Consider the following 13,554-nt stretch of genomic DNA (forward strand, 5'->3'; position numbering starts at 1 on the left):
CATTAGTGAACCCAATGGATTTGCACAACAGTCAATCATAACTCCGTGATCACTGTTATGGAGGCCAGTATTCAGTTTCAGATTTATTAATTTACTTTAAAATTCCTTTAGCTGGCTGTAATGAGGTTTGAACCTGTATCCCCAGAGCATTGGAGTAGTTTTTTTAATTCTGGCATCCAATGACATTTGCACAACTCTGTAATCAGATGTGGCCACCTGATTAATGTTAGCAGCTTTTCTGACAGATTGCAAACCATTTCCATTTTAAACCATTCTTGATGGCAGCATTTTTGGTCAAAATTACTACGTTTCAATTCAAGATTTTAATTTTAAAAACCAGCAGGTTTTACATCCAGAAGTTTATCTGGGACTTTTCAATTACTGGAATCAAGGCAAAACACTGCTGGTGCTGCAAATCTGAGACAAACACAGAGAATGCTGGAGAAACTCAGCAGGTCCTGCAGCATCTTTTGAGAGAGAAAAACAGACTCAACCATTCAGGTTCAATATGTCACTTTTTCAGAACCCAAAGTATTAACTATGTTTCTTTCTCCATGGATGCTGCCCAGATTCTCTGCTAAGCTCAGGGTTTGTTTTGAGTGATGTTGGTCCAACATGATAGCCTTCTGTCTCACAGCCTGCCACTCAGTGGCATTGTTATTTCATGAGCTGGTGAACCAGCACAAAGGGGCTTTTCACCATGCTTTTCAACTGCTCCCTGAATTTGGTTTGGGTGACTGCGTAAATGTACGTGTTTGTGCAAGAACTCAACACCTGTGACATGTACCCTGTCTCCAGTGCAATGTAAAATGGATCTTCCAATGTTTCATAAGAGTATGTTTGGGTGATGCGCCAATACAGGAAAACTGTGACGTGAGTGGCCCAGAGCAACAGGAAACTGCCTGAGACAGCAAACAGTAATACGATTGATTTTCTTCTGTTCTGCATCTCTGGGTCATGTCGATTGTTTGCATTCCTTTGGACGCGAAGGCCTTGACGCGCTTTGCTGACCACCATGATATGTCTGACTGTCAGAACATTGAGGGTTAAGATCAGAAGGAACGGGACACATGGAGTTAGAATTGTATCGATCCAATCAAATGTAACCCAAGCGGCTGAGTCATAGAAGCTCACTTTCACATCACAGAACCAGGGTACATTGTTAATTACATAGAGGGGTTGGTAAGTGAAGTACCAGCGAGTGTTTTTTGCACAGAACAGCACAGACACCACCCCTATCACCACAACAGCTGTTGTCTGCGTGCAGTATTTTCTTTTCAGCTGCTGCCAACAAATGGCAACAAATCGGTCAAAGGTGAAAGCAACTGTTAACCAGACGGAAGAATCCAAGGCTGCATAGACCAGGACGAATTTCAAACTGCAGAGAGGAGTGTAATCCAGGAAGCACGTCGGGAAGTATAGATCATTAATCCGATTGAATATCACGTCAGTAATTACAACCAGTAGATCGGCCACGGCCATGGCCAGTAGATACCTGGTGATCCCTTTAGTGAGACCAAAGCTTCCCCGAGACAGAATCACCAGGGTCACCAGGTTGGCTGTCAGAAACAGAGGGAAAGAAACAGCAGCCAGTAAATGATCCTCACACGTGCCAGCATGGACTTCAGTGAATGTGAGTGGAAAATTAATCTGTAAGACCATAAGATATAGGAGCAGAAGTTAGGCCATTCAGCCTATCAAATCTGCTCTTAAATCCAATCATGGTTGATATATTTTTATCCCCTTTCTCTTGCTTTCTCTCCCAACCCTTGACACTCAAGAACCAATCTCTCTCCATCTTACATATACTCAATGATCTGGCCTGCACAGCCTTCTGTGACAGTGAATTCCATAGATTCACCATAGAATTTTATCCTTATCTCCAGTTTAAAGGGTCTTCCCTTTACTCTTAGTCTGTACCTCGGGACCTAGTCTTTCCTGTCGATGAAAATATCTTCCCAACATCCATTCTGTCCAGCCCAAACGATACTCTGCACCTTTCAACTGATTCCCCTCATCCTTCTAAATTCCATTGAGTATAGACCCAGAAACCTCAGACATTTCTCATATGTTAGGCTTTTCATTCTTGAGACCATTCTCATGAAGCTCCTCTGAACACGTTCCAGGGACAATACATCCTTCCTGAGATATGGGGCCCAGAACTGCACACAATTCTCCAGTTGTGGCCTTACCTGAGCCTGATAGACCCTCAGAAGTACATCCCCATTTTTATGTTCATAGCCTTTCAAAATAAATGCCATCACTGGATTTGCCTTCCTCACTGTCTCAAGATGCAAGTTTACCTTCAGAGAATCCTGGACTAGCACTTCCATGTCTCTTTGCACTTCTCCCCATTTAGAAAATAGTCAATACCTCTATTCTTCCTACCAAAGTGCATGACCTCATATTTTCCCACCTTGTACCCCATCTGCCATTTCTTTGCCCAATCTCCTAACCTACCCAAGTCCTTCTGCAGCCTCCCACTTCCTCAATGTTACCTGTACCTCTACCTATCTTTGGATAATCTACAAACCTAACCAGAATGTCTTTAGTTCCTTAATCTAGATCGTTCATGTATAAAGTGACAAGTTGTGGTTCCAACTCTGAGCCTTGTAGAACACCATTTGTAACCAACTGCCATCCTGAGAAGGACCCTTTTATCCTCACTCTGCGTCCTGCCAGACAGCCAAGCTATCCATGCTAGCACCTTGCCTCTAACACCATGTGCCTTTATCTTATTCAATAATCTCCAGTGCGGCACCTTGTCAGAGGCCTTCTTGATGTCTAGGTAGATAACATCCATTGGCTCTCCTTGGTCTAACCTGCTCATTACTACCTTAAAGAAGTCTAGCAGATTTATCAGGCATGACCTCCCCTTGATGAAACCATGCTGACTTTGCCCTGTTTTACCGTACACTTCCAAGTATTCAGAAATCTCATCCTTCACAATGGATTCCAGGATCTTACCCATGACTGAGGTTAGCCTAATTAGGTCTGTAATTTTCCATCTTTTGCCTTACTCCCTTTTTAAGCAGGGGAGTCACGTTAATGATTTTCCAGTCCTCTAGGACCCTCCCTGACTCGAGTGAATCCTGAAAGATCACCATCACCTCTGCTGTGCCTTCAGCTATCTCCCTTAGAGCTCTAGGCATAGTCCATCTGGATCCAGGTGATTTATCCATCTTCAGGCCACCATACTCAGTTCTGCCTCCTCACTCTTTTGAATTTTTGGATATTATGATGTGGAGGTGCCAGTGTTAGATTAGGATGGGCAAAGTTAAAAATCACACAACACCAGTTACAGTCCAACAGGTTTATCTGGAAGCACTAGCTTTCAGTGCACTGCTCCTTCGTCAAGTAGCATACGTGCACACGCGTGCGTGAACACAAACACACACACACACAATCTCGCAGACCCTCTCTCATACACATTCTTTCTCACACACACACATACATACACCCCCACACTCACACACACACTCTCTCACAGGTGTGTACTCCTTTACACTCACACTTTACCAAGCATGCACACATTGGGATGGTTAATACTGTCCCTCTTCTCATTGTCATTCGTTTGTCCAGCGTGCTTAAAGTTTGATTGCTAACCCTTTCCAAATACTTTGGTGTATGTGTTTCTGTGCTGGAGATCTTAATAACCTCTCCTCAGTTTCACACTTGTACCTCCTCCTTTCATTCTGATTTTCTAATTTCCCCAACAACTGCCCCCTCTCCCACCATTTAGTTTAAAGCCCTGTCTACAGCCCTAGTTATGCGATTCACTAGAACTCTGGACCAAGCATGGTTCAGATGAAGACCATCCCATTGGAACAGGTCCCTCCTTCCCCAGTACTGGTGCCAATGTCCCATGAATTCAAACCCATTTCTCCCACATCAATCTTTGAGCCACACATTTACCTGCTTAATCTTATTGACCCTGTGCCAATTAGCTCGTGGTCCAGAGATTATTACCTTTTTGGTTCTGCTTTTTAATTTCCCTCCTAGCTGTTCATACTCCCTTAGCAGAATCTCTGCCCTAGTTTTATCTATGTCATTGGTACATACGTGGACTGAAACCACTGGATCTTTACCCTCCCACTCCAAGTTCCTCTGCAGACCAGACGAGATATCCGGGGCCTGAGCACCAGGCAGTCAACACAACCTTCAGGACTCTTGAGCCTGATCACAGAGAACAGTGTACATGCCTCTAACTATATTATCCCCAATTAAAACAACATTTCTCTTCTCTCCTCCCACTTGAATGGCTTCCTGCACCACCGTGCTGCAGTCAGACGGCTCATCCTCCCTACAGTCCCCATTCCCGTCCACGCAGGGAGCGAAAACTCTTGAACCTGTTGGACAATGACATGGGCTATGGCTCCTGCAACCCTACCTCCTGGATCCCTGTACCTGCCTCACTCACACCTAATCCACTTGTCTCTGACCACTGGCCGAATTCGAGTTAATTAATCTAAGGGATGTGACTATCTTCTGAAGCAGCCAGATAACATTCCCCCTCCCTGATGTGCAGCAATGTTTGAAGCTCAGATTCCAGCTCATCAACTCTGAGCCAGAGTTCTTCCGGCAACCAACATTTACCACAGACATGGTCTCTGGGAACCACAATGGGATCCACCAGCTCCCACATCATGCAGAAACAACACATCACCTGACCCTCTATCCTTATTTTATTTAATTAGTTTTGAATTTTTAAAAAAAATGTAATTGATTTGGTATCTTTGCTTTTACAAGTTGCAACCAATAAATTAAATCAATTTAACATAAATTCGAATTTAGCAGTCCCCTTATTAGCCAATCAAATCACAGCCCTCCTTTCAGTTTCCCGCTCATATTCAGAGTCACTAAATGTCATAGACTGCTCTCCACCCGCCTCCTCTCCAGGAGTGTCTGTCCCAAATCCACGCGGTACACTTTTATAGCACTAACCGACCTAGACTACTCTTTGCTCGCCTCCTCTCCCAAAGTGCAGGCCCTGGATTAGAACCTAATAAGGTTGATACGTTCAGTGTGTAGGTGCATCTGTTGCCATTTTACTCATAAAAAAAGTCAAGTGCAGGAGCAAGAGTGGCCTAATCAGCCCTTAGACTGTTCTGCCATTCAACAAGATCATGGCTGATCACCCAACTCAGTACCCTGTTCCTGCTTTCTTTCCCATAACTTTTGATCCCTTTAACACAAGAAATAGGGCTAGATTGTGTTAGGATATCTGATCGGCTTGGACGAGTTGGACCAAATGGTCTGTATATCTCTATGACTCTATAAGTAACTTCTTCTTGAAAACATTCAACTGCTTTCTGTGACAAAGAATTCCACAGACTCATCAATCTCTGGGTGAAGAAAGTCATCCTCATTTCAGTCTTAAATGGTCTGACTCTTATCCTTAAACAGTGTCCTCTGGTTCTGTACTCACATATCATTGGGAACATCCTTCCTGCATTTACCCTGTCCAGGCCCTGTTAGAATTTTTTAGGTTTGTATAGGATCCTAACCCTAACCCTCCCAAAATTCTTCTAAAGTGAATGTAGTCCCAGCCAATCCAATCTCTCTTCATTGGTCAGCCCTGCCATCCCAGGAATCAGCCTGATAAATCTTTGTGGTACTCCTTCCATTGCCAGAAGATCCTTCCTTACATATGGAGACCAAAACTGTGCTCAATGCTCCAAGAGTGGTCTCACCAAGACCTGTACAATAGCAGCAAAACATCACTGCTCCTGTACTTGAATCCTCTTGCTATGGAGGCCAACATACCATTTGCCTTCCTCATTGCCTGCTGCACCTGCATTCAGCGACTGATGTACAAAGGCACTCTGGTCTCATTGTAGCTCCCCCTTTCGTAATTCTCAACGAGATTTTATACTACAGCTGGTAATGTTAGCCTTGCTTATTATAACAAATCAAGTGACAATCTGAAAATTAGCTGGTTTTAAACCACATTGGATATCCCAGACTGATGTTTATAGACAGTAAAAACAGGCATGATAAAAGACATGGGCTTAATATCAAATTTCCAACAGTTTGGGGATTTTTTTAGATTAGATTACTTACAGTGTGGAAACAGGCCCTTCAGCCCAACAGGTCCACACCGATCCTCCAAATAGCAACCCACCCAGACCTATTTCCCTCTGACTAATGCACCTAACACTACAGGCAATTTAGCATAGCCAATTCACCTGACCTGCACATTTTTGGACTGTGGGAGGAAACCGGAGCACCCGGAGAAAATCCACGCAGACACGGGGAGAATGTGCAAGTTCCACCCTGACAGTTGCCTGAGGCAGGAATTGTTGAGTACCAAACAGAGAATTACATTTTATTCACTTTGTCAAACATTTGGAATGAACTAGGGATGAATGCAGGAAAGTCTTCAGTTCTGAAGAAGGGACATATGGGACTTGAAGCAGTAACTTTGTTCTCTCTCTCCACAGATGCTGCCAGATCAGCCGAGTTTCTTCAACATTCTCTATTTTGTTTCAGGTTTACAGCATCCACAGTATTTTATCTTTATAGGAGGCTATTCTACTTGTCAAGTGTGCGCCCATTCTTCGTTCAATTTAGGTCACTCTCTTCTATTAAAGCTCAGCAATTGATTTGGTTTCAAATGTGAATTAATTTCCCTTTAGAATAAAACTACTGAGTATAGTTCCAGGACACATTCAGATTATAAATTCATATATGGGGAAAGAGGTGAACATCAACACAGGAATAATTGTCAAACATGTAACCAGTGTTCAAAATTACAGACCTATGTGTGGAAGAGATCATCTCGATTGTAATGTGTTCCATCCATTTCCAATCTCCATTCCTAAGCATCGATTCAGAACACAATTCATCATTTTGAGGTCTTCTTACTTTCATGACCACTTGCCAGTAAGCTTCTGAAAAGACCACAGAAATGGACAGGAGGCTGTTGGTTCTGGAGTTCGAAGATTCAACTCTCTGATTCAAAGAGAAATGTGTTGCTCTGTTAGGAGCTCTGATATACCAAAATGTGAGCGACCATAAATCAAATAGTGTTCTCACATATTGGCGGGGAGTGGGGTCTGGTTAAGTTCTAGCATGAGAAAGAGATGAGAGAGGGCACAGAGGATATTCACCAGGATGTTGCCTGGGCTGGAGAGTTTCAGTTATGAAGAAAGATTGGGCAAACTGTGTTAAAACTGAAAGTACTACAGATGCTGTAAATCAGAAACAAACCAGATAATGCTGGAACAGCTCAGCAAGTCTGACAGCATCTGTGGAGAGAAATCATTGTCAACATTTTGGGTCGAGTGACCCTTCCTCAGAACTTTCCTCAGACCCTTCCTCTGAACTCAACACAGAGGCTGCCAGACCTGCTGAGCTTTTCCAGCAATTCCTAATTTTGTTTTGGACAGGCTGGAGTTGTTTTCCCTGGAGCAGAGGGAATTGAGAGGGGACATTACTGAGATGTATAAGTTACGACGGACATAGATAAGGTAGACAGGAAGAGAATTTTCCCCTTGGGTGGAGAAATCAATGATGAGGGACAGAGATTTCAGGTAAGGAGCTAAAGATTTAAAAGGTATCTGAGGAAATAAATTTTCATCCAGGGGGTGGAATCTGGAATATAATGCCTACTCGTGTCAAAGCATATAAGGCAAGGTCTGGCAGCATCGATGGAGAGAGAAACAGGTAACAGTTTGAGTCCAATATGACTCTTCTCCTCTGGTTCTATGGGTCAGCCTAATATTTCACTAAGTGTGGAAAAAAACTAATTCTCTGACACAAAACCCAGACAGTTCAAAACTTGATGTTAAGACCATGTCTCCTCTCTGAAGTTTATTATGAAGGGCCAAGTTTGTAAAATGGGATGAGAATAGTCAGGTGCTTATTTTTGACTGAGTGAGCTGAAGGGCCTTTCTCTGTGCTGTAGATCTCTAATGCCCCATTGGATCTGCAACTCATTTTTAAGAAATTGGTAATGGCAATTTGAGCCCATCTTACACCCTTTCTTTGTGTCTAGAAGCTAAAATGTCATCCTAAAAACAGCAACAGTACAAATAATGAATCAGAGGAACACAAGATCTGGAGATTCTCTTTTGACAACAGCTAAAAGGAAGATAAATACTGACATCCTGCAAGGCTAGTGCTGGTAACAGATGAACAGGAACTGGCTGCAGTCAATTACCTGGAAGTTCAATAGCTACGAGAGTCGGATAGTAAATAGCTCCAACCTGACTGATGGTGGATCGGTGCATCTTCTGGGAAAAACGATGGTGCCTGCTCATGGTGGAAGCCATCGCCAACGCCATTTCAGCACTGGGACCTCATGCTGAATATCCACCCTTTAATATGCAGGAACAAGCACTCCGGAGAGTCAGCTCAGGAACCGCCAAAGGAAATTAATTACACGTGACAAAACAAACAACACATCAGGTCCTGGGTGTATAAAACCATTAAGTAGAGGTAGTGCTTTAATAGTAGGTTAATGTTCCTGGATTTGAGTTCCAATTCTGATATATCAAAATGTGAGCGACCATAAATCAAATAGTGTTCTCACATATTGGCAGGGAGTGGGGTCTGGTTAAGTTCTAGCATAAGAAAGAGACGAGAGAGGGCACAGAGGATATTCGTCAGGATGTTGCCTGGGCTGGAGAGTTTCAGTTATGAAGAAAGATTGGGCAAATGGGTTAAAACCGAAAGAACTACAGATGCTGTAAATCAGAAACAAAAACAGATAATGCTGGAACAGCTCAGCAAGTCTGACAGCATCTGTGGAGAGAAATCATTGTCAACATTTTGGGTCGAGTGACCCTTCCTCAGAGCTTTCCTCAGACCCTTCCTCTGAACTCAACACAGAGGTTACCAGACCTGCTGAGCTTTTCCAGCAATTCCTGATTTTGTTTTGGACAGCCTGGAGTTGTTTTCCCTGGAGCAGAGGGAATTGAGAGGGGACATTACTGAGATGTATAAGTTACGACGGACATAGATAAGGTAGACAGGAAGAAAATTTTCCCCTTGGGTGGAGAAATCAATGATGAGGGACAGAGATTTCAGGTAAGGAGCAAAAGATTCAAAAAGGTATCTGAAGAAATAAATTTTCACCCAGAGGGTGGAATCTGGAACTTAATGCCTACTCGTGTCAAGGCATATAAGGCAAGGTCTGGCAGCATCGATGGAGAGAGAAACAGGTAACAGTTTGAGTCCAATATGATTCTTCTCCTCTGGTTCGATGGGTCAGCCTAATATTTCACTAAGTGTGGAAAAAAACTAATTCTCTGTTTGACACAAAACCCAAACAGTTCAAAACTTGATGTTAAGACCATGTCTCCTCTCTGAAGTTTATTACGAAGGGTCAAGTTCTGTAAAATGGGATGAGAATAGTCAGGTGCTTATTTTTGACTGAATGAGCTGAAGGGCCTTTCTCTGTGCTGTAGATCTCTAATGCCCCATTGGATCTGCAACTCATTTTTAAGAAATTGGTAATGGCAATTTGAGCCCATCTTACACCCTTTCTTTGTGTCTAGAAGCTAAAATGTCATCCTAAAAACAGCAACAGTACAAATAATGAATCAGAGGAACACAAGATCTGGAGATTCTCTTTTGACAACAGCTACAAGGAAGATAAATGCTGACATTCTGCAAGGCTAGTGCTGGTAACAGATGAACAGGAACTGGCCGCAGTCAATTACCTGGAAGTCCAATAGCTACGAGAGTCGGATAGTAAATAGCTCCAACCTGACTGATGGTGGATCGGTGCATCTTCTGGGAAAAACGATGGTGCCTGCTCATGGTGGAAGCCATCACCATCACCATTTCGGCACTAGGACCTCATGCCGAATGTCCACCCTTTAATATGCAGGAACAAGCACTCCGGAGAGTCAGCTGAGGAACCGCCAAAGGAAATTAATTACACGTGACAAAACAAACAACACATCAGGTCCTGGGTGTATAAAATCATTGAGTAGAGGTAGTGCTTTAAATAGTAGGTTAATGCTCCTGGATTTGAGTTCCAATTCTGCAATAGTACTCAATGGAATTTAAATGCAGTGAGCAAATCTGGAATTGAAAGCAGGGCTCCATGAAATCTTGTTGTTAAAACAAAGGCCAGATGCCCTTTAGGGAAGAACATGGGCCATCCTTACTGTTCTGACCTATTCCCGACTCATTGCATTGGGATTAAGAACAAAGAACACCACAGCACAGGCACAGGCCCTTCGGCCCTCCAAGCCTGTCCCAACTCATTTTGTCCTTCCATACTAAAACTGTCTTCACTTACAGAATCGGTATCCCTCTATTCCCTTCCTATTCATTTACTTGTCCAGGGGCTTCTTGAATGCTGTTATTGTGTCTGCTTCCACCACCTCCTCTGCCAGCATGTTCCAGGCACTTACCACCCTTTGTGTGAACCTTGAATATTTGTTTTAAAATCCCACCGCCCCCTCACATTGAACTTGTGTCCCCCAGTAATTGACCCCTCTACCCTGGGAAAAAGCCTCATACTTTCCACTCTATCCATGCCATTCACAATCTTATAAACGTCTATCAGGTCATCCCTAAAATTCCTGTTTCAGTGTAAACAAGCCCAGTCTGTCCAACCTTTCCTCATCAATAAAATCCCCCATACCAGGCAACATCCTAGTAAACCTTTTCTGTACCCTCTCCACAGCATCCACATCCTTTTGGTACCGTGGTGACCAGAATAGTACACAATATTCCAAGTGTGGACTAACTAAATTTCTATTAAGCTGTAGCATGACTTGTGTATCCGTAGGTAAAAACAATGACTGCAGCTGCTGGAAACCAGATTCTGGATCAGTGGTGCTGGAAGAGCACAGTAGTTCAGGCAGCATCCAAAGTGCAGCGAAATCGACATTTCGGGCAAAAGCCCTTCATCAGGAATAAAGGCAGTGAGCCTGAAGCATGGAGAGATAAGCTGGAGGAGGGTAGGGGTGGGGAGAAAGTAGCATAGAGCACAATGGGTGAGTGGAGGAGGGGATGAAGGTGATAGGTCAGAGAGGAGAGGGTGGAGTGGATAGGTGGAAAAGGAGCTAGGCAGGTAGGACAAGTCCGGACAAGTCATGGGGACAGTGCTGAGCTGGAAGTTTGGAACTAGGGTGAGGTGGGGGAGGTGGAAATGAGGGAACTGTTGAAGTCCACATTGGTGCCCTGGGGTTGAAGTGTTCCAAGGCGGAAGATGAGGCGTTCTTTCTCCAGGTGTCTGGTGGTGAGGGAGTGGCAGTGAAGGAGGCCCAGGACCTCCATGTCCTTGGCAGAGTGGGAAGGGGAGTTGAAATGTTGGGCCAGGGGGCGGTGTGGTTGATTGGTGTGGGTGTCCCGGAGATGTTCCCTAAAGCGCTCTGCTAGGAGGTGCCCAGTCTCCCCAATGTAGAGGAGACCGCATCGGGAGCAACGGATACAATAAATGATATTAGTGGATGTGCAGGTAAAACTTTGATGGATGTGGAAGGCTCCTTTAGGGCCTTGGATAGAGGTGAGGGAGGAGGTGTGGGTACAGGTTTTACAGTTCCTGCGGTGGCAGGGCAAAGTGCCAGGATGGGAGGGTGGGTTGTAGGGGTGTGTGGACCTGACCAGGTAGTCACGGAGAGAACGGTCTTTGCAGAAGGCGGAAAGAGGTGGGGAGGGAAATATATTTCTGGTGGTGGGGTCTTTTTGGAGTTGGCGGAAATGTCAGCGGATGATTTGGTTTATGCGAAGGTTTGTAGGGTAGAAGGTGAGCACCATCTGTCCTTATTATGGTTGGAGGGGTGGGGTCTGAGGGCGGAGGTGCAGGATGTGGACGAGATGCGTTGGAGGGCATCTTTAACCACGTGGGAAGGGAAATTGCGGTCTCTAAAGAAGGAGGCCATCTGGTGTGTTCTATGGTGGAACTGGTCCTCCTGGGAGCAGATACGGCGGAGTCGGAGGAATTGGGAATACGGGATGGCATTTTTGCAAGAGGTAGGATGGGAAGAGGTGTAATCCAGGTAGCTGTGGGAGTTGGTGGGTTTGTAAAACGTGTCAGCGTCAAGTCAGTCGTCATTAATGGAGATGGAGAGGTCCAGGAAGGGGAGGGAGGTGTCGGAGATGGTCCAGGTAAATTTAAGGTCAGGGTGGAATGTGTTGGTGAAGTTGATGAATTGCTCAACCTCCTCGTGGGAGCACAATGTGGCGCCAATGCAGTCATCAATGTAGCGGAGGAAGAGGTGGGGAGTGGTGCCGGTGTAATTACGGAAGATCAACTGTTCTACATGGCCAACAAAGAGACAGGCATAGCTGGGGCCCATACGTGTGCCCATGGCTACCCCTTTGGTCTGGAGGAAGTGAGAGGATTCAAAGAAGAAATTGTTAAGGGTGAGGACCAGTTCCGCCAAACAAATGAGAGTGTCGGTGGAAGGGTACTGTTGGGGACGTCTGGAGAGGAAAAAACGGAGGGCTTGGAGGCCCAGAAAAAATGGAGGGCTTGGAGATTAGACTCAATGTTCCTTGCAATAAAAGCAAGCATGCTATAGGTCTTTTTTTACTATCTTATCTACATGCACTACTACCTTCAATGATCTGTGGACCTGCATTACCAGATCCCTCTGCATATCAATACTCCTAAGGGTTCTGCCATTTACTGTATAATTTCCACCTATACTTGACCTTCCAAATTGCATCACCTCACATTTGGCCGGATTAAACTCCATCTGTCATTTTTCTGCCCATGCCTCCGACTGATCTACATCCTGCTCGATCCTCTGACAATTTTCTTCACTATCAATTCCCAACTCCACCAATCTTTGTATCATCTGCAAACTCTGTAATTAGACTATCCATGTTTTTCTTCAAATCATTTATGTAGACCACGAACAGCAGAGGTCCCAGCACTGATCCCTGTGGAACACCACTTGTCACAACCCTCCATTCAGAAAAGCATCATTCTGCCACTACTGTCTCTGTGACTAAGCCAGTTCTGTATGCATCGTGCCAGCTCACCCCGATACCTTTTGTATCAGTCTGTCATTTGGGACCTTGTCAAAGTCTTTACTGAAGTCCATGTAGACACATCAACCACTTTTCCCCTCAAACACCTTCATCACCTCCTCAAAACTTCAATCAAGTTAATCTTAACTGCCTTCTGAAAGGGCCTGGTGAGCTATTCAGTTCAAGAGGCAATTAGGGATGAACTGCTATTGATGGCCTTGTCCTGAAATGCCCACATCCTGTGAAAGAAAATGTTTAAATACTGAGAGAAGTACTATTCTTACAGCTTCAGAATGCTGGAAGAAACCATCATGTGAATCTGAATGGCTCAAAAAGTATTTAAAGTGTCCCAAATTGCATGAAAATCATAAGCTTGCACTTCAGTGGTTGAAAGGTAATAAAAACAGAAAATGCTAAAAATTGTCAGCAGGTTTGCAACATCTATCCAAGGGAATCAGACTGAATATCTCATACCCGTTTGCCAGGACTCAGAAACATTAGAAACATTATAGGTTTCAAATCTTTTCATGGGTGTGATTATACTATAGTTTTAAGAGGTGTATTTAATGGCTCATCTTATCCTGGTCTCAACTCCACTTTCCTGCCAGCTCC

General features: G+C 44.2%; 1 protein-coding gene across 1 annotated transcript; it reads right to left on the reverse strand.

Moving 5' to 3' along the window:
* Window positions 1-657: 657 nt before the first annotated feature.
* LOC132835220 (probable G-protein coupled receptor 139) lies at window positions 658-8,288 on the reverse strand. The gene is made up of 2 exons (XM_060854584.1): window positions 8,165-8,288; window positions 658-1,559 (listed from the first exon to the last, which is right to left on the reverse strand). Exons 1-2 carry the CDS (start codon window positions 8,286-8,288, stop codon window positions 658-660), a joined length of 1,026 nt encoding a protein of 341 aa, XP_060710567.1.
* Window positions 8,289-13,554: the final 5,266 nt, after the last annotated feature.

Source organism: Hemiscyllium ocellatum, chromosome 44 (assembly GCF_020745735.1).
Source record: "Hemiscyllium ocellatum isolate sHemOce1 chromosome 44, sHemOce1.pat.X.cur, whole genome shotgun sequence".
NCBI classification, from domain to species: domain Eukaryota; kingdom Metazoa; phylum Chordata; class Chondrichthyes; order Orectolobiformes; family Hemiscylliidae; genus Hemiscyllium; species Hemiscyllium ocellatum.

Bases quoted from the DNA above. Each gene is read 5' to 3' on its own strand.
- LOC132835220 (XM_060854584.1), bottom strand. From the start codon at position 8,288: ATGGCGTTGGCGATGGCTTCCACCATGAGCAGGCACCATCGTTTTTCC. The intron at 1,560-8,164 runs GTAATTGACTGC...TGTTTCTGACAG, and splicing joins CGTAGCTATTGAACTTCCAG to CCAACCTGGTGACCCTGGTG.